General features: G+C 36.0%; 2 protein-coding genes across 10 annotated transcripts in view; one reads left to right on the forward strand and one right to left on the reverse strand.

Annotated features, from left to right (window-relative positions):
* LOC106056377 (uncharacterized) overlaps positions 1 to 12,841 on the forward strand; it is an 89,616-nt gene extending 76,775 nt beyond the window's left edge. For all 4 annotated transcript variants that reach the window (XM_056012914.1, XM_056012915.1, XM_056012917.1 and 1 more), the window contains 8 exons: positions 1,961 to 2,128; positions 3,886 to 3,972; positions 6,314 to 6,408; positions 7,504 to 7,587; positions 8,288 to 8,521; positions 9,964 to 10,035; positions 11,308 to 11,477; positions 12,584 to 12,841. In XM_056012914.1, the coding sequence (XP_055868889.1) occupies positions 1,961 to 2,128; positions 3,886 to 3,972; positions 6,314 to 6,408; positions 7,504 to 7,587; positions 8,288 to 8,521; positions 9,964 to 10,035; positions 11,308 to 11,477; positions 12,584 to 12,837 (1,164 nt within the window). In that variant the 3' untranslated portion in view covers positions 12,838 to 12,841. The remainder of the gene's footprint in view (positions 1 to 1,960; positions 2,129 to 3,885; positions 3,973 to 6,313; positions 6,409 to 7,503; positions 7,588 to 8,287; positions 8,522 to 9,963; positions 10,036 to 11,307; positions 11,478 to 12,583) is intronic.
* Positions 12,842 to 14,755: 1,914 nt separating this feature from the next.
* Positions 14,756 to 20,474, reverse strand: part of LOC106056378 (long-chain-fatty-acid--CoA ligase 4-like) — a 67,438-nt gene continuing 61,719 nt past the window's right edge. For all 6 annotated transcript variants that reach the window (XM_056012437.1, XM_056012431.1, XM_056012434.1 and 3 more), the window contains 2 exons: positions 19,216 to 19,491; positions 14,756 to 18,656 (listed from right to left, as the gene is read on the reverse strand). In XM_056012437.1, the coding sequence (XP_055868412.1) occupies positions 18,493 to 18,656; positions 19,216 to 19,491 (440 nt within the window). In that variant the 3' untranslated portion in view covers positions 14,756 to 18,492. The remainder of the gene's footprint in view (positions 18,657 to 19,215; positions 19,492 to 20,474) is intronic.

The raw sequence follows: 20,474 nt of genomic DNA on the forward strand, positions 1-20,474 counted from the left end.
TACAAAAAACTGACAACTTATTTTTATTATAAAAATACTACTATCAAGGTCTTTCTATATGTTATTTCTGAAAATCAGAGAGTGCTATGCGTTTTCCTTTTTTTTTTTAATTAGATAAAACCGTTGCGTTAATAAAAAAAATGAGGTACTCTGGAAATTCTCTTGGGAAATTAATGAAATGAAAAAAAAAAGTTAGCCCCCCATTTGGACGTTTAAAAGAGCAAGTGTGGCGAGTGTATCAATAAAAAGTCTGACTTGTGTGTCCAGACACTGGGCCGAGAGAACCTAACGTTTGATTTAGCCAAGAAAACATCTGCGCTCTCTGCCCAATGGGCAAGGTACATAACTCTAAATGTCGTCTGCAGGTTGAAAATCACGCTATAAATCTCGTAACAATTTGCTTCCAAACCCTCTCTGTAATTTAGTTAATGGCATGGAAGTAGGTGTTCAAGAATGTTATAGTTTATAAAGCCTGAGAAAGTCAGAATAGTATGTAACTTTTGAAACATTTTATTTTAATTTCTTAATTATCTCCCTTAGTTTGAGTCCTCCTGATTGTACTGGGACATACTAAGACATCATCAAATCCCACGTAAAGCTGATAGCATTCAACCATAAAAACAACACATGACCATAATACCAACATTCTAGTGTACAAATCAAAATACGAGACTAAAGATCACAAGACATGTAACTCATTCATTCACGTGAGTCTCCATCTCAAAATAAATCAAAATCCAAACATGTTGTATTCAAACTTCAAAGACTAGTTCACTATTATCAACCCGACCCGAAGTTCAATCAATTGTTGTCTACCGAAATCAATACATCAATATCAGTAATTCAGTGTGGGTATAGGTTTGATATTATAGATAACTTTACACACGATGTTGCGAGTCAGAACGCTAGAATGTAATCTAAACGAAGTTGAATCAGAGAGAGAGAGAGAGAGAGAGAGAGAAAGAGAGAGAGTGAGGAAATGATACATAAAGAGAAAAGTGAATTAGAGATAAAGGAGAGCTCAAGATACATGTGGAGGATAGAGAAAGGGAGATAATGAGGGAGAGAGGGAGAGAAAAATGAAGAGAGAGAGAAAATGAGGGAAAAAGAGATGGAGAGAATGGCGGTAAGAGTGAGGGAGAAAATTAGTGAGAGAATGACAAAAAGAGAATGATGGAAATAAAAAGAGATAATGAGGGAGAAAGGGAGAGAATGTGGGTAAGAGAGAAGAAGCAGAAGAGGAAAGGAAGAAGGGAGAGAATTAGGGAGAAAATGTGGAAAATAGTGAGAGTTATAAGAACAAGAGAGAAAAAGATTGGATGAAGGAGAAACATGAAGCCGGGTGGCGAGAAACAAACTGATGGGCGTAGACAGTATTAAAGAGATAAAGAGAAACAAACTGATGGGCGTAGATAGTATTAAAGAGATAAAGAGAAACAAACTGATGGGCGTAGACAGTATTAAAGAGATAAAGAGAAACAAACTGATGGGCGTAGACAGTATTAAAGAGATAAAGAGAAACAAACTGATGTGCGTAGACAGTATTAAAGAGATAAAGAGAAACAAACTGATGGGCGTAGACAGTATTAAAGAGATAAAGAGAAACAAACTGATGGGCGTAGACAGTATTAAAGAGATAAAGAGAAACAAACTGATGGGCGTAGACAGTATTAAAGAGATAAAGAGAAACAAACTGATGGGCGTAGACAGTATTAAAGAGATAAAGAGAAACAAACTGATGGGCGTAGACAGTATTAAAGAGATAAAGAGAAACAAACTGATGGGCATAGACAGTATTAAAGAGATAAAGAGAAACAAACTGATGGGCGTAGACAGTATTAAAGAGATAAAGAGAAAAAAACTGATGGGCAATATTAATCTCAGACTCTTCACTTTTAGACTGTTTAACCTTACGCCTAGCCCCCCCCCCCTTTACCCCTCTTTGTTTTTTTTTCCTCAGGACTATTTGGATGCCACTCGTGAGTTTCCGGGAGTCCATTCATTGCCCCACGGGCTGGAGTATTACGAAGCTTGCCTCAAATGGTATCTAGGCTACGACGCCAAAGCGACGGAAGTGTTTCAACTGGGAGTTCAAGAGGTGTCCAGGATAGAGAAACAAATTAAAGAGGTAAACCAATTAAAGAGGTAAATGAATTAAAGAGGTAAACCAATTAAAGAGGTAAACCAATTAAAGAGGTAAACCAATTAAAGAGGTAAACCAATTAAAGAGGTGAACCAATTAAAGAGGTAAACCAATTAGATACTCAGAAAACCAAACGGTTAACAAATTAAAGGATAAACATATTAATTATATACAAAATAGTAAAGAGGTAAACACATTAAAGTGTAAGCTAATTAAATAGGTTAAAAAAAAGGTAAAGAGGTAAACACATTAAACAGGTAAACGTCTTTACAACCTTTAAGTTACTAAATTATTTAGTGTACCACTTTAATAAGAACCAGAACTGAGCAAACACCAGAAGCACATATTACACTGAATGATTAACTATACATTTAGCAGGAGTCCAGACACAGACAATTGATAGAACACTTCTCACTGCGTTTACAAATATAATATAAACATACACTAGGGGTGACAATCACTATAAACAAACATATTGACAACTCCAAGTTATTACGTTCCTTATTTCATAGTAGGCTACAAACAGTATAATACTATGTAATTTAAATAATTAAAAAATAGTGTACTGTCCTAAGTGGAGTTTGCGCATAGTTAAAGCCAGTTTAAGGCGTATTCTCTATGGGGCTCAGAATTCAGGAAAACTACAGAGCTCTGCTCCGGACGCTTGGGTAGAGGGTTAACAGCGCTTTGTCATACCATGTAGCTGGTTTTAAATGGAAACGATTGTAAATATGTTGTAAATATGTTGGTTTAAGTGTGGCAACAAAAATTGAGAAACGCTGTAATAATATTTACTTATGCTTTTACTACCAAAGACATAGCAGTGCTACTCTATGTATTACTACAAAACGTACACTCTCTTGTCTTTTTTTGGTTCTCCTTAAAGACTGATGCGGGATGCGCCTATTTTATAACAAGTCTCTGTAATGTGCAACCGTCAATACCGGCAACTCATTAGGTCTATTTAATTGTACTTATTTAATACGAATTCTCATTGTTGATGGTCTTTAACTAAAAACTCTATTCACACATATTGGCGCCATATTTGCCATTGAACTCATGTCATCATAATCTCGATCTAGAGCTAGAGTTTAGTGCTTATATCAATGAAGCTTAACTACAACCGCGATTTGGCCTTTGGGCAGACTTCTGTGCCATTGTGGAAGGCGCGAGCCAATTATCACTTTCAAAATACTCTGCGGCAGGCTGGAGGCTATACATTATTTTATTAAACTAGCCCACAACATTGTCAGATCGAGCTAAAACTTGGCAGTTATTCATTGTCCCTCATAAACCATGAACTAATAAAATAAAAAAATTAATGGATGAATTAGTGATAATTTAGTATGATACTACTGAAGGGAAATAAATCTTACACTATTGATAGATTCGGTAATAAATGTACACTTCTTTCCCTTATACAAGTTTTGTTGAAAAACCAAATATTTTGCTTGTTTTTTTTTTTTTTGGTTTACTCAATCCCACATGCATACTCTTTCTCTCTATCCTGCCCTGTCTGTCTATCCTGCATTATACAAGTGTATTATGATTTCCCAACACTGTTAGGCGAAATAGAAATAAAGAAATATAACCTCAGATCTCTTTACTTGTAGTCCCCATCGCCCACATCTGGAAATCATTGAACGGAGTGTTAATTCCAGCATCCCCATCGCCCCCGTCGAGTGGACATGGGTCACTTGGTGTCCAGATGTTTGCTTTAAATCTGATCTCTTCTCCACCAGGTGATGGCGAGCGTTGACTTCCATGGGGACCTGAAGTCTTTCTTCAAACACATTCAGACCTTACCAAAGTTCTACAACCACACCAAGGTATGTTTCGTACAGGGGCAGAGTAGCCTCAATCCTGCCCTTGGCAAAGTTTGCTATCAGCGAATATGATTCAAATGTGTCTTTGATTATATACATTTAAAGAAGTGTAGCGTCTTCTGCTCTGGCCTGCTGAGGAAATAATGAATAAGATTGACGGTTAAACTCTCCTAATGGCCGACTTGCTTTTTATGTATTATTTTTAATATCATTTAATTAGTGGTAATTGGTTTACAGTAAAAAAAAAAATTTTCTTTACGTTATTTTATAGTAAATTAAATACAGCCGATTTTTTAAAAATTCCACACCAATGATTATTGTTTATGTATCACCAATATACTAATCTCTTGTTCCTTAACGGTATAGCCGAGAATGCAATAAAAAGTTCGATGTTTTGACTATTTGACTGAGTCAGACTGAGGGGCATTATCCAATTGGGGGGAGGGGGGAGGGATCGACTGTTAACTCGAGCTTTGTGTTTCCTAAGCACATAAAGACAGCACCTAAGACCTCGAGCTTTGTGTTTCCTTAGTACATAAAGACAGCACCTAAGACCTCGAGCTTTGTGTTTCCTTAGCACATAAAGACAGCACCTAAGACCTCGAGCTTTGTGTTTCCTTAGTACATAAAGACAGCACCTAAGACCTCGAGCTTTGTGTTTCCTTAGTACATAAAGACAGCACCTAAGACCTCGAGCTTTGTGTTTCCTTAGTACATAAAGACAGCACCTAAGACCTCGAGCTTTGTGTTTCCTTAGCACATAAAGACAGCACCTAAGACCTCGAGCTTTGTGTTTCCTTAGTACATAAAGACAGCACCTAAGACCTCGAGCTTTGTGTTTCCTTAGCACATAAAGACAGCACCTAAGACCTCGAGCTTTGTGTTTCCTTAGTACATAAAGACAGCACCTAAGACCTCGAGCTTTGTGTTTCCTTAGCACATAAAGACAGCACCTAAGACTTTTTCCTAGTTACCCCATCCCACCTCCTAAACAAACAAAAAAAAGAGATTATCATATCCGAGACTAATTGTCATAGTAGGCCTGAACGCAGACCTGTGACGTGGAGATTGTTCTCCATTGACCACAGGTCACCATGTCAGAGGTATGTATTTAGGCATTCTATGACGATTGGTCTCGCCATAACGCACTGAGACTACTTTAGTAAGAAAGATAAGCGGTACAAAGAAATACAATTTTGACTTTATAATAAGCCCACATTTTGACTTTATAATAAGCCCACATTTTGACTTTATAATAAGCCCACATTTTGACTTTATAATAAGCCCACATTTTGACTTTATAATAAGCCCACACAAAGGCTTAGAAGGAAAAGGCGGGATCTTATTCATATATTTAAAACAGTCTTCTGCTATGAAGCTTCATTTTTTATTTAAGTGCTCAGTATAGTTATCAAAAGTGGAGATGATGGCTGCCTGGTCGTGTGGTAGGCTCCGGACTATCGTCACGATGGGGCCGGGTTCGAGCCTTACCCAATGTATTCCACTATTCCCTGCCGCCTTTCTGTAGGTTTGGGGCTTTGACGTAATTATTTTTCATGTCCGGCGTCTGGAGCGATTGACGTAACCACATAATCATAGCAGTATCTAAAAACAGGGGACTTCATCGTATAATGAAAGCAGTATCCAAAAGCAGGGATTTAGCCGCATGATGATAGAGTATGTAAAAGCAGGGGATTTAACCGCATAATGATAGCAGTGTCTAAAAGCAGGGGATTTAACCGCATAATGATAGCAGTGTCTAAAAGCAGGGGATTTAACCGCATAATGATAGCAGTGTCTAAAAGCAGGGGATTTAACCGCATAATGATAGCAGTGTCTAAAAGCAGGGGATTTAACCGCATAATGATAGCAGTGTCTAAAAGCAGGGGATTTAACCGCATAATGATAGCAGTGTCTAAAAGCAGGGGATTTAACCGCATAATGATAGCAGTATCCAAAAGCAGGGGATTTAACCGCATAATGATAGCAGTGTCTAAAAGCAGGGGATTGAACCGCATAATGATAGCAGTGTCTAAAAGCAGGGGATTGAACCGCATAATGATAGCAGTGTCTAAAAGCAGGGGATTGAACCGCATAATGATAGCAGTGTCTAAAAGCAGGGGATTGAACCGCATGATGATAGCAGTGTCTAAAAGCAGGGGATTGAACCGCATAATGATAGCAGTGTCTAAGATGTGTGGAAACTGTTGTGGAATTAAAATGCACTGAAGACTGAAACGTATCTGAGCAGAAAGTTGAGTAGTTGGCAGCAGGTCTCTTGATGAAGATTGTTAAACTCATTGTTGTAAATGTAGATCTACTTGTTTGTTCTCCGCACTTCCAGGAACAGATCCTGCAGATGTACCGTGAGATGCTGTCTGACCAGATCATCCCAGCTCTGGACACCCTGTTCTACAACTATACCATTGCTCCCATCACGTAAGTGGGAACTTCGTTAAGTCAACTTGTTTTTAACACCACAGGCTGCATTAAGTGATCGTAGCTTTGGAAAGAGAAAACTACTTCAAAAAGTGAATTGAGAACAATAACCATAGACATAAATAAATATAGACTGGCCGATTAAAGAGTTTTATGAAACGAAAATTTGTGACTTGTAATTTTGTGTACTTTATTATACAGCATTTATGAGCAGTATCAAAGTTAAGTATTCATATCTATTTCAGCCACACACCTATATATATTGTAAATAAGGAGGCAGTGTAGTTTTGTTTAATCTCTAAGAATGAAGATCATGCAATTTTTTATAATTCGGAAATCCGAATACAATAGATATACATGTTTTCAAGTTACATGAAGTTACTTCCTTCGGCCAGTCTATATTTATTTATGTCTATGACAATAACACATTTTTGAAACTAAAAAGAAGCATCTACATCTAAATCAAGGAATAAAATAAATTCATATAGCACGATTCCCGTAGCGTTCCATTCCGTATGGCATGTTGAATGAGAGACTTAGTCAACGAGTCATAGACTTCTGCTATGTTTGAAGTTTGATCCAAGTTTCGCAATTTTGTTTTTCTCTAAAAGTTTGTTTATTGAGTCCTGTGCAAGGCTCCCACCAATCTGAGGCCCTAGGCGGCTGCCTAGTTTGCCTATGCCTATGTATAGGACCGAGCTTGAACTTTTGCTAAAGAGCTACTGTTAAATTTAAATTAAATTAAATTTATAGCTTTTAGATAGCGCTACTTAGCATGCTCAGAGCGCTTTGGTCCAATCTCATTTGTGAACCAGTGGGAAGAGTAGGTATCTGGAAGAAGGTTTTCTGTGCTGTCTTGTGCTATATTCTCGCACTGAGAACTATATATATTATTTAATTGTATGTAGATTTTTTTCTTGTGTTCGATGATCTAATGTTTGCATTTATTGGTTTAGTGTGAGGAAATAGTTCTACTAAAATATAAAATAATAAGCTCAATGATGTGAAGCACTGTGTACTAATGTGCGCGGTGGTTATTAGGTTGTGTGTATTAATGCGCGCAGTATTAATGCGCTGTGTGTATTCTTTTGACAGAGTAGTTCCTGTAGAACGCGACGGCCCATGGGGCTCCTATGGCTTGGGCAGATTTTTTGTCAATCTGAAGGAAGCAGAGAAAAGGTAAAATCAATTTCATTCAACTACGTTCTATATACACACTATGTGGACTATGTGGGCTTGGTGGCTGAGTGGTACGATGTTTGGCTTCCGAAATGAAGGGGCCCCGTGTTCAAATCCTGGTGAAGGCTGGAATTTGAATTACGGGATTTTAGGGTCCCTTGTAGTCCACCCAGCTCTAATGGGTACCTGACATAAGTTGGGAAAAAGTTAAGGCGGTTGGTCGTTGTGCTGGCCACATGACATCCTCGTAAACCGTGGGCCACAGAAACAGATGACTTTTACATTGCAAGGTTTGAAAGAGGAACATTGCTTTACTTTACTATTTGCAGACTTGTAAAAGTGCTGTGCACTTGTAATATTTTTTTTTACAAATTACTGCCCTTTGTTTTACTGTGATATTATTGTGATATCCTGTGTATATACTGGAGTATACACCAGTATTTATTACTATTTATGAACACCACTTGTCAGGGTTCGGGCGTTTTAAAAGAGAGCTTTAGTTTATACTTTTACTACATAAGAAGTCATCTCTTTTTATTTAATAGGCCTATTATTTTAGTCAGCTATATTTCTTTATTCTCTGTAGAAAACAGTTATAACTATTTTTTGTTGAAGCTTTTTCTTTTAAGGCATTATTTTCAGCTTGTTCGAGTGAAAAATACATTTTTTGAAACAATGCTTTTTCCACCTTTTTCTCTAGATCGACATTTACAATGATGCCCTTGACCTTACACGAAGCATATCCGGGTCACCACTTTCAAGACTTGTACTCTCAACATTTTGACATACCACTGTACAGGGCGCAACCAATGAACGGCAGACTGTACAGCGTACCCTTTCACTTCCCAGTCTACAGCGCTTACTCTGAGGGGTGGGCTCTTTATTCAGAATACCTGGGCCACGAGCTAGGCCTGTACGATGACCCTTACAAATTGTGAGTAGTTGATGGTTGAGATTAACAGACACGTAGATATTCAAAACTAAATAAAAATTGGTGATTGACGCCATTTCTAGTAAAATAAAAAATGTACGGAGCAAGAACGAAACAAAAAATAGTTTTACCGCGTCCGAGGACTGCCAATAAATCAGCATATACCTGGGTACCTGACATAAGGTAAAGGCGGTTGGTCATTGTGCTGGCCACGTGACACCCTCGTACACCGTAGGCCACAGAAACAGATGACTTTTTTATCATCTTTCCTATAGATCGCAAGGTCTGAAAGGGGAACTGTACTATTTGCAGAGGATAAATGCCAATAAATCAACTCATATTTTGAATCGTAACTCTGTTCTCTCCAGCCATACTGCAGTCATGCAATAGCCATACAATGGTCATACCACAGTTAAACAACAGCCATAAAGCAGCCATACAGCAATCGATATCGACCTGGTGATGGAGCCACATAAACCTTAAAAAAAAAAACATAATTCATAAAACAAGTTTATCAAAATACAACTTCAAAAAATATCCCGCGCCATTCCGAGACAAGGCGCTAAACTGCGGCTCCTCTTTGCTCAGAAACTTTTGGAGCTCAAAAGTGCCCTACTTCTTTTCTACTATTGTGTCTGCCTCTTTTCTCAGTCTGCCTTCATTACCCATCACTCTGCCTTCTTATCTTAAAAGTCTCCTGGATTATGGCCACGACATGGCCTAAATTGTGCTGATGTGTCAAAAAAACAAAATATCAAAATATCCCGCCAACTATTGGAGATTTGTACGATCAACTAAATAATGTCAAGGACGCTTCACTGTTACCAACTAAGTAGATATAAAAAAAAAAAGAGCTGTAAATTTAACAATATCTCAATGCGTGTCAGTTGATCTTCTTATCAAATTTCTTTGATTAGTGCTAGTAAGTTGTTAGTCAGTTTTAAGTCAGAGAGTGAGATTCTACTGCTTCCTCTGTATTGACATGAGTTTTTGATACAAACGAAAGAGAGATTATACAATTTGAGTCTGCAGGGCTAAATGGCACACAAAAATATTGTTATTTACATTTAAACAAAAAGCCTAGCTTATCAACACTTCCTTTAGTTTGTACACCGGATACACCAACAAGCTGGCTATTTATAGGTTTTCCGCCACGCATGAAAATATCCAATAATGGCTATTCTTATTATTTATATTTATGATTTTAATAGTAATTTTTATCCCGAGGTGAAAAATACTATGTAGGCCTAAATGTGGCACGCAAGCCTATTTTATTTAGAGAGATTTTTCAAATTTTATATATTATTTATGGACGATATTATATGGATGATATTAGACCAAAACGTACAAAGAGTTTGTTGTCTTAAATCAGAATTATCTGAATTTGATTGATCTAAAACGTCATAGCTATCACGTGACAAGTGTCTTTGTTTTTCTCCCTCCAGGTTTGGTCGATACGTTTCGGAAATATTTCGAGCGTGTCGGCTGGTTGTGGATACAGGCATCCATGCTTTTGGGTAAGTTAACAGCACAACTTCAATGAGGAAATGGCAGACGCTAGGGCAGTAGCACTGGGCATCTTGTCTAGGAAACTAGGCTATAAACTAAAATAAATGGCAAGCGCTAGGGCGGTGGCACTGGGCATCTTGTCTAGGAAACTAGGCTACAAACTAAAATAAATGGCAAGCGCTAGGGCGGTGGCACTGGGCATCTTGTCTAGGAAACTAGGCTACAAACTAAAATAAAGTAAATAAGCAAAACATGGAATGCCCGCTGTGTTGAGGCATTGGCTGTGAATGTGTTCATATTTAGTTTCTCTTTTTCAAATAATGGAAAACGTTAAAATAAATTTCAATGGCTGTCCTGTCAAGGCGCTGGTAATAGTAATTGATTATGTAATATTGACTATAACAATGACTATAACTTATAACATTGACTAAAACATTGACAATAACGTTTAATATAACATTGACTATAACATTGATTATAACATTGACTATAACATTGACTATAACTTATAACATTGACTATAACATTGATTATAACATTGACTATAACATTGACTATAACATTGACTATAACATTGACTATAACATTGACTATAACATTGACTATAACATTGATTACTTTAAACAAACACGAGCACTAAAGGGTGAGCAGAAATTCCAAACTAAATTAGTAATTAGACGTTTGACCTACTGGCTTTTTTCTTTGCCCTGTCACTCAACGTGCCAGTTATGACTGGAAACACCAGGCTACTCAATGAAAGTCTAAAATGAGAAACTGTTACATTTCCTCACAGATTATAAAGCTAGTCTTCGAGTCCGAAGATTAAAGATGAATTCAGTATTTCACGTGGCCACGCAGTGACCTAGATGTAAAGTAAAGTTACCCTTTCAGACCTTGCGATCTATAGATAATGTGAAGGTCATATGTTTCTGTGGCCCACGGTTAACGAGGGTGTATAGTGACCAGCACAACGACCAACCGCCTTTACTTTTTCCCAACTAATGTCAGGTACCCATTAGAGTTGGGTGGACTCATAGGCGGCCTAAAGATCCCGAAATAAAAAAAATCCGTCTTTACAAGAATTCACACTCGTGACCCTTCGGTTCGAAAGCCAAGCGCTTTAACTCTCACCCACCGCATCGTGATCTACAGATTTTGACAAAATCATTGTCTTCAGGTGGCCAAATTAAGTTATCTTTTCGCTGTCTACGACCGCAGTCGCAATTTTACTCCTATATATTTTTTTAAATACTAATAATATAACTAATATGTACTTACAGATGGTCACGGGACAGAGCTATCGAATTCCTCAACGGATACAGTGATTTCCCACTAAGTCAGATAGCGGCAGAGGTAGACAGATATATCACAGCTCCTGGCCAGGCCTGTGCTTACAAAGTCGGGGAAATAAAAATAAAAAACCTGAGAAGAAAGGCTGAAGAGGCTTTAGGTGAGTGACCCCTGTCTGGACAATACACTGGTCATGCGGTATGCGCGATAGACTGTCGTTTGGTTTTCTCCATGGTCCTGGGCTCATACCCTGACCGATGCCATCCTCGTCTCCCTGCGGGAGGTTTGGACTAGGATGTAGATTAGCTTCAACACTGAAGGAACATCCGAAACATGTTAAACATTTTATAAACATTTTACAAAAACATTTCACAGACCTTTTTGCATTGTTGTCTAAACACTCGAGTCTTAAATTAGTCTTAAATGCATTCTGTTGAGGACCTCTGCACTGTGTCTTGAACAGGCTATTTTCAAAACTAACAGACAGATGTTAAGAGCGATGTCAATTCATATAATATATCATAATATATATTAATTTACGAAGAGTAAGGCGTCAGTAAGGCCCTAGGTAGAAAAACTGCCGTAAACTCAGAGCTGCTAGTGGACACTGAACCATGACAGTGTTGCTAACCGTAAGATTTAATGTATTGTCGGTAAAAATGAAGAAAAAAAATTAAACTTAAAAGAGCTGAGGTCATAACTTATCCTTTAACACTCTCTCCCTCCACATAATGCGATCTAGGGCCGTCTTTCATGTAGACAACATTGATGTCCACTGTTTTAAGGTCTATGCGTACGACTTCATCGTAAACTGCTCAAAAAGAATACACCTTCCCTACTTTTGGGGCACCACACAAGATCTGTTGACTGTCTTTCTCCATTCCTCTCTGTCTTTTACCTTGGATAGAACCTCTTTTAATGGCAGGCTCGTCCATTCTTGTATGTCTTCTTCTCGTCGCTTTCTGTGTCTGCCTCTTGTTTTTTCCTGGTACTGTTCCATGAAGGAAGTTTTTTGCAAGCCCCGAAGACCTTTTAAAATGTCGAGTTTTAGTTTGCGTTTTTTTTTTCACAACAGTAAGAAGGTCATCGAGGGGTCCAATCGCTGGAGTAACCCTGTCTCTAGTAACCCTGTCTCTAGTAACCCTGTCTCTAGTAACCCTGTCTCTAGTAACCCTGTCTCTAGTAACCCTGTCTCTAAGCTCTTCCTTTGTGTAAATAGAAAGTATGTAAGAGCTATGACTTAACATTTTTGAATTCTTCCACCAGGCTCCCTGTTCGATGTCAAAGAATTCCACCATCAGATGCTCAAAATAGGTTACGTGCCGCTGGACATCCTGGAGGAGGTCATGATGGATTGGGTTCACTCCATACTGACCAACGACCCCACCGTGACCTCGGACTACGAGAACCTCATTGAAGCCACAACAAATTCCATGCCACCGTTACTAATGTCCAGTTCTTTACATGTTGTGTTGTTAAATTTAGTTCTAGGTTATATTATGTACAATAAAATTACGTAGCGACCGTCTTTGGGTTTGTTACCAATGATTAATGATGACAGTCTGGGTTGCAAGTGAGTTTCAGATTGAAATCCTTATCCATTGATTTTACTTCTGAAGCATTTTGGTGGTTACTTGGTCGCCCAATACAACAGTGGTTCCAAAACTTTTTTTTAGCTCGTAGGCTCCTTGCCAGCTTCTCCAGTTTTCGGTAGACCCCCTGGCGCCCCCTGCATAGTTAATGGACCTCATTCACCAGTCATAAACAAACAACATTGAGCTACGTGATTCTCTATCTCTTCTATACAAATTACGATCTTATTTTAATCAACAATGGTTATCACGTGACAGTTTTTTTAAAGTTGTTTTATCGATATTATCACATTACCGTTCGTTTTGGTGGATGAGGTCCATTATGCATATTTGAAAATTCATCCACTTAAAAAAATAATTTTCAAATGATTTTTAAGTCGTTAATACTTATTAGTGAAATTATTATCAAAATGAAGCAAAATACCAATTAATTTCTCTTACACCGGTACACGAATTCACCAAACAAACAAACGAATCCTCGGTAAACGCCTACTAGTGGTCTGCTTCGATAATACAATTTCAATATCGGGTTTTAATGTAGCTAGGTTTAATATTAAAACTTTTCGGTTAGAGATATCCAGTTATTACAAGATTTGCAACCTTGCAAAAACTTTTTCCACTAAATGTAATGGAGCTTGTTGGCTGGTTGTGGATACAGGCACCTATGCTATTGAATAGTTGACAACAGCAGAAGTCATCAGCTTAGATGGTTTCATGTTACACAATAGGCACATAGGCAATGAAGGAAGGAATGAAGCCTAATTTCAAATAATCAACACTGTGCTGTCTACTTTTCTTATTTGATTCGGCCGTATTTAATTTTAGCTTCATGTAGACACAATTAAGATATTTACATAAGATGTTAACATTTTTAAAATTTATTCGAATAACTGTTCAAATTCAAAGGATTAACAAAGGTACAAATCATGTGTATGTATGTGGAAGTAGTCGTAGATTCCTGGGTGTCTATAAAGACAACTTTGAGAATCCCTGCAATACAAAATAATGTAAAATAATGACTAAATAAAAGACTCCTTATATTTGTTTTACTAATAATTGAACAGAAAGCAAATACTCACATCAGCTTTAATTAGCTAAGTCTCTTTGACAAATATGTGTAATTTTTTTTTTATTAGATCAATGTTTGCGACATAAAAATTAATTAATTATTAAGAGGTGCTCCAGTGGTTCATGGCACATGCAAATTGGCGTAAAATTCTATTAATTCTCCAGCAGGAGTTCACAAAAAGTTCATGGAGAATGTGAGCAGGGCGACTTCTTGGGAAAAAAAATTCGTTCATGAACATTATTTGTTTTTAAGACTTTGAACTTATTATAAAGATATAGAAAAAGAGTTAAAAATTGACCAAAATAAAAAAAAAAGGCTTAAACAAATGATGATTAAACCGAGCCCAATCATTATAGGAGGCCTGCACACTGACCTGCAATGTCCCAAAGTTAATAGCTCGTTCCCACGTTGTACAACATGTGACGTTGCAGGTCAGCATTTAGGCCTTCTATAATGATTGGTCTCAATATTAAAGAGTATGCTAAAAATAATTAGAAAAAAAATGAACATTTATTGTTTGAAATGTAGATATCTCATGAAGTAAACCTCTTGAAATCTAACCAAGTGAAATCACACAGACACATCCAATCAAGTCAGGACCAAGAACTCTGCTGTTCCAACAGAAGACATTCTTAAATCAACATTAAAACTTTCCTTTTGAAATTCTCCACTTGAGTCCCTTAGTTTTGTTTGTAGAAACATTTCAACTACAGCATCATCACGTGCAGCATTAGCTCACAAATAAACACAAAAAGAACACAAATAAAAAACCCAGACTCTGGTACATTGTTTTATTATTTCACAAAACTAAAGTAGTAAAAGTACAAGAAAACAGAACAGACTTTTGAGTGCAGAAAAACCCAAACAAATCTCAGTAAAGCTTCTACTCACTAAGACAAATCACTTTTCTGCCCCCTAAAGCTATGCCATTCTCACTGTCTGCTAACTAAAGTTATTTATAACTAGCGTCTATAATGACTACTATACAAACTACACTTTCACACTAAGAAGTCTTTGAAAAGAATTATTCATAAAAAAAAAATAAACATTAAAAAATCTATCTATTCATATACATCAAACCAAAAAAACAACACATTTTACAAGATGAGCAAATATCAACGTGAATAGGACAGTGTTTACCAAAGTCTATGTGATAACCCCCCCCCCCCCCCCCTAAAGGTATGTAGACATGTATGTGGAGCTAGAAAGACAGTAGTTCAAGAATGACTGTAACTATGTACACATGTAGGTCACAACAATGGCAGTGATGATGTCACAATGTCTCTATCCTGATTTGAATGTTGCGATACAAATAATAAAAAAAATACAATTCATTTTATAGTTCAATCAGCTTCAATCTGGATGTATCAAGTTTTCTATGAGCTAGTGAAGACAACAAAATATGTACTCTGCTTGGAGACAACATGAAGCCTCCAAAGGAAAGTAATTGCCTCCAAGGGAAAGTAATGGCCAAGGGAAAGTAATGGCAACTGGTTTGTGCTGGACACATAAACTGGTCAACTTTGCCTCCCAAATGGCAACTGGTTTGTGCTGGAGACATAAACTGGCGAACTTCGCCTCCCAAATGGCAACTGGTTTGTGCTGGACACATAAACTGGCGAACTTCACCTCCCTAATGGACCAAGATCACAAAGCAGAAAATAATAATTTAAATTAACATTTCCTGATACTCCCAGCTTTTCTTTTCACAAGTGTGACCCAAGCCTGGGAGAAATTTAACCTTCATATTCACTACAAAAGAAAATGTCACTCTGGTAAACACTGAACTGGGTTCCATTCATCAATTTAAAAAAAAAAGGGTGCTTTAAAAAAAAAATATGTTTGTATGATCACATCAGAAATTTTATTCAAATTACAAAAAAAAGATGTGATGGTAACATTCACAAAATCCCCCTGCACAGTTACAACCAAGAGATAGATAAATGACGCATACTTTGAGCCTCAGAAAATAGATAATGGAAGTATACCTAGATAGAGCCTCAGAAAACAAATAAATAAAACATGCCTAGATAGAGCCTCAAAAAAACAATGCAAATAGACAAGACTGAGGAACAGCTATGAAAAACTTTAGATCCAAGACATTTAAATATATCTATTCATATTTTTTTTTGTTTGTTTAGTGGTCTTTATAATTTGTTGTCAAGACGAGGATACACGACTATACAATCATTATAAGGACAAAATTTAAAAAGAGAGAATAGTGTCTTTCACTCCATAAATCCTGATAAAATAATAATATGTTTTAATTATATTTATTAATTATAAAATATGGAAGAAAAAAATAAAAAAACATTTAAAAAAAAAAAGGTGATTTACCTAGTAGCTTAAAGATTGAGAAACCTGTCTATCTGAACATCACACTAGCTAAGTTTGCATGCACAATAAAAGAAAAATGCTTTGAACTAAATTTTCCACAAATCACAACAATAGAAGTAACATAGAGAAACTACATGGATGTATATGCAGAATGGCAATGTGCTTTTTTTAAATCTATAAATATTGAACCTCTTCGGAGAGGAAAAACATTTGTATGCAAAAGTAACTAAATGTCAACGACTAACTGGCAAAAAAAAAAAAAAAAAAAGTTATTTTTTTATTGTAATGAGATGAATGGAAACTTTGAAACTCTTTTGGGAAAATGTGTTGAGGCTGAATCTTACAAGTGTAAGTCTTATTAGCTATAGTAGTTCAACTAAATTTTGTATGATTCCAATAATAATAAGACAATATTCACAACTACTACAAAACAGACAGACCAAGAAACTAGATTTGATAAAAAGGTTTACAAAAAAATCCCCATTGCCCTATAGACCAATGAAGTTAGCAACTTGTAACTGTGTTTTTTTTTTTAGATTTGAGACTGAGATATGAAAAGAAAACCTAACAGAATGCTAATTTTTAATATTTAACAAAGAGCCTTAATATCTTTGTGATATATATATATATATATATATATATATATATATATATATATATATATATATATATATATATATATATATATATATATGAAACTCTGTATTGTGACTTAACATCTGAGCTGTAAAAAATATGTACAAGTCTTTCTATCAATATATTCTTGTATACAGCTATTGATATTATAGCACTATCTCATTATACTATTGAGACCATAGTGCTACCACAGTGTTTAAGAAATATCCAAAAGCAATTTTTTTTAAATCAACAACTAAAACAACTTAGAAACAAGGGTAAAGACAAAGTTTGTTTTTAAATGAAGAAACATGGAGAGTAAAAAAACAAAAAGATGAAAGCACTCTAGATGAATAGGTTGTGAGTTAGACCAATACCAACAAATAGGTTGTGTGAGTTAGACCAATACCAACATGGCACACACCAAAATAAAGTACAAGAAAAAATGAAATAGTGGCTCTCTACAAAACACACAACATGGGGCTGAGGTTAGCAACACTTCAAAGCATCAAGATGTCTATCTAATCAGTGATGTCCAGCCTGAGGGCCCACATCTCAAATTGTCTGTCCACGGAGGATAATGATTTATAAAGCCACAGAGAATCCAATATTATATTGGACTTTAAATGTTTTGCATTGATTCAACTCTTGACAAGCGTGATAAAAAATATCTGGCCCCTAGACCACCAGAGATTGGGCTCCATAAATGTTCAGTCATAAATAAAAGTCCAGAGCTTGTATCTCATGCTTGCATACCATTTTTCTTTTTTTTAATTTCAGCATTTCAACAAGAAAAAAAAATCAGATGCAGACAAAGAAGACCTGGTTTTGTGCAAGTGAAACAACCAGACCCATAAGAATAGAAAATTACTGTCCAGATATTTGTATATTTTCATTTGTGCCAGTTCAATATCAAATCCAATGTTATGATTATATATTTTACCATGTATGCATTACACAACAGCATTTGCTAAGAGATTTGTGAGGAAATAACATCTGAACAGCAGATTGGTTTAAAACTCATCTTGATCTCAAGGAGATAGTTACCACAAGAAACTTGGTAAATGCTTCAATGTGTCAGCACTTGGAGTGGTGTTGCCAAATCATGCAATAAGATAATATTTGTCTTCAGTTATAGTCTCAATTCACAATCTACATGAACTAGACTTAAACATTAACTAGTTACCTGAACTTCAAATTGGCAAAGTGAAAGATTGATCTAAATGCTCATTGCAAAAATATAAATACTGTTAAATAATGCCAGTTTTTTTTACAATTTAGATGATCAAATATAATATAATAGGATCAATAAAATGATGTTTTGTATAAAAGAGATTGCCTTGTTTCCATATAATATGAAATTATCTTTCAAACAGGATTTTTAGTTTTTTAACAGGTCCTGAAACAAATACAATTAAACTATTTTTTTTTTCATTAGTAAATACAATCTTCAATCCATTATCTGCAAGTGTACATTATCCAGTAATAGTCTTCTACTTTACAACCTCCTCAGAGTAGATTTTTGATAACTAACTCTACAGTAAGAAAGGTCACAGCTGGTCCTACTGGGCAGGTGCCTCATACATGCCATCTATTTCTTCCTGGAATCTGTCTTCGATGATTTTTCTTTTCAGTTTGAATGCATCCGTGACTAGCCCAGTGTCTGGCATCCATGGCTCAGTAAAAAGACAAATCTTGTTTGGGATTTCAACTCGCTGGAGTTTAGCTTGGTAGACAAAGAGAAAAAATTTCAAGGAAAAATTAAAACCAGAAAATGTCTATTTCATCAATGACAAACAATAACCGAACAATAGATAGAGGTTTTCCAAATTTAGATATTGAAATTTAATTTAATTTTTCTTTGAACAATTTCAATTATAATTTTGTAGAAAAAAAAATAAATTTATATCAAGATATTTTTTTACTATTAAATCACATGATATATTACTTGATCTCTCTTTGCTAAATGCAAATGAAGATAGAAATAATAATAATTGTAGATATCATCTGTCAATGTCGTTAAAGGTTAACTGAGAAGAAGTGGTGATAATCAGTGCTACAGCCAGGCAGTTGGTCTCACTTTCTCAAGAGATATCAGGTATTTTCTATTCAAGCTTGTTAAACTCATAAACATTCTTTAGTTTACAAAAAAAAAAAAAAAAAATTTAATAAGAAACAAACCTTGGACTTTAGCAACCACTTACTCAACCATACTTAATTCATCTTTAAACTTAAAAGATAAAACCTTAGTTTTCAGCAAGTCATTAGCACAGTGTGAGACTCACATTTCAGTCCATGCGAAGTCATCTCTTTCAATACAGCACTCACAACTTTTTCATTGGTGCACATCTCCTTGAAGTCCATTTTGCTCAGCCCAAGGCTTTTGACCAGCGCCTCCAGACGGGCCTCGTTGGGCACGATCAGGGCCACAGCACTTTCTTGGTCACTGTGGGCTACCACACAAATCTGCTCCACCAGGGGGCACATTTTAAGCACAGTTTCAATTTGAGCCAAAGAGATGTACTCACCATGCTGAAGTTTCACAAGATCTTTCTTGCGATCTGATCAAAGACACATACAAGTTAGAAAATAATAACAATGAAATGTGACATTATTTGAAATATTCTAAAATCATTTTGAACAATGAAAATATTTTCTATAGTACGTTATAAAACAAGTGAATATTGTGCCAATAGTACAGTTCCCTCTGAAGAACTTTAGATGCAGCCTATGTTGAGATAAATGGTTGAGTGATCAAGCACTTGGCTTCCGAACCCTGTTCAAATCCTTGAGAAAACTGGGATTTTGAATTTCTGAATTTTTAGGTCACCCCTGAGTCCACACAACCATTAACTAACTGTTGACCATAGAAACAGATGACCTCTACATCATCTGCTCTATAGATTGCAAGGTCTGAAAGAGGTACTTTACTTTACATTGAGATATAATGATTTAATCAGCAAGTAATGTTTCAAGCAGTTTTTACAAAACTTATATCAACTCAATCTGTCTGTCTGTCTGGTAAAAAGTTTGTACACATTACTTCTTCCACACCCAATCTCGGATCAAGCTGAAATTTTGCACAATTATTTCTTTAACCTGACAAAACAAGAATCCATAAAACAATTAACAAATTAGTTAATTAACTATTGGTAATTATTTATTCTGTTTGGTGTCTTGAACAAAGGAAAGAAATTGTACTTGAATAACAAGGTGGTATAAGTTGAATTAGTCCCCTTTATATTTTGTAGAGAGAAAAGTTTGAAACTAAAAATAGATAACTATGAAACCTTCTATTTTTATAAGCACTTTTCTGGCACAGTGGTTATTTATTGTCTTAGGGAGGCTATAGCCCTGAGTTTAAATTCATGTTGTTCACCGTTTTTTTTTTTATAAATGCATTAAAAAAAGGGATCAGGCAGGTACCCCCACCTCTTTCTAACTGGTCCAGACAAGTGTTAGATCATAAAGCTAAAAGCATGAGATTGCGTTAAACAAAAACAATTGGTGAAAATATTTTTAATCGCACAGATTCATTATTGTT

This window comes from Biomphalaria glabrata, chromosome 15 (genome assembly GCF_947242115.1).
Source record: "Biomphalaria glabrata chromosome 15, xgBioGlab47.1, whole genome shotgun sequence".
In the NCBI taxonomy this organism is placed as follows: domain Eukaryota; kingdom Metazoa; phylum Mollusca; class Gastropoda; family Planorbidae; genus Biomphalaria; species Biomphalaria glabrata.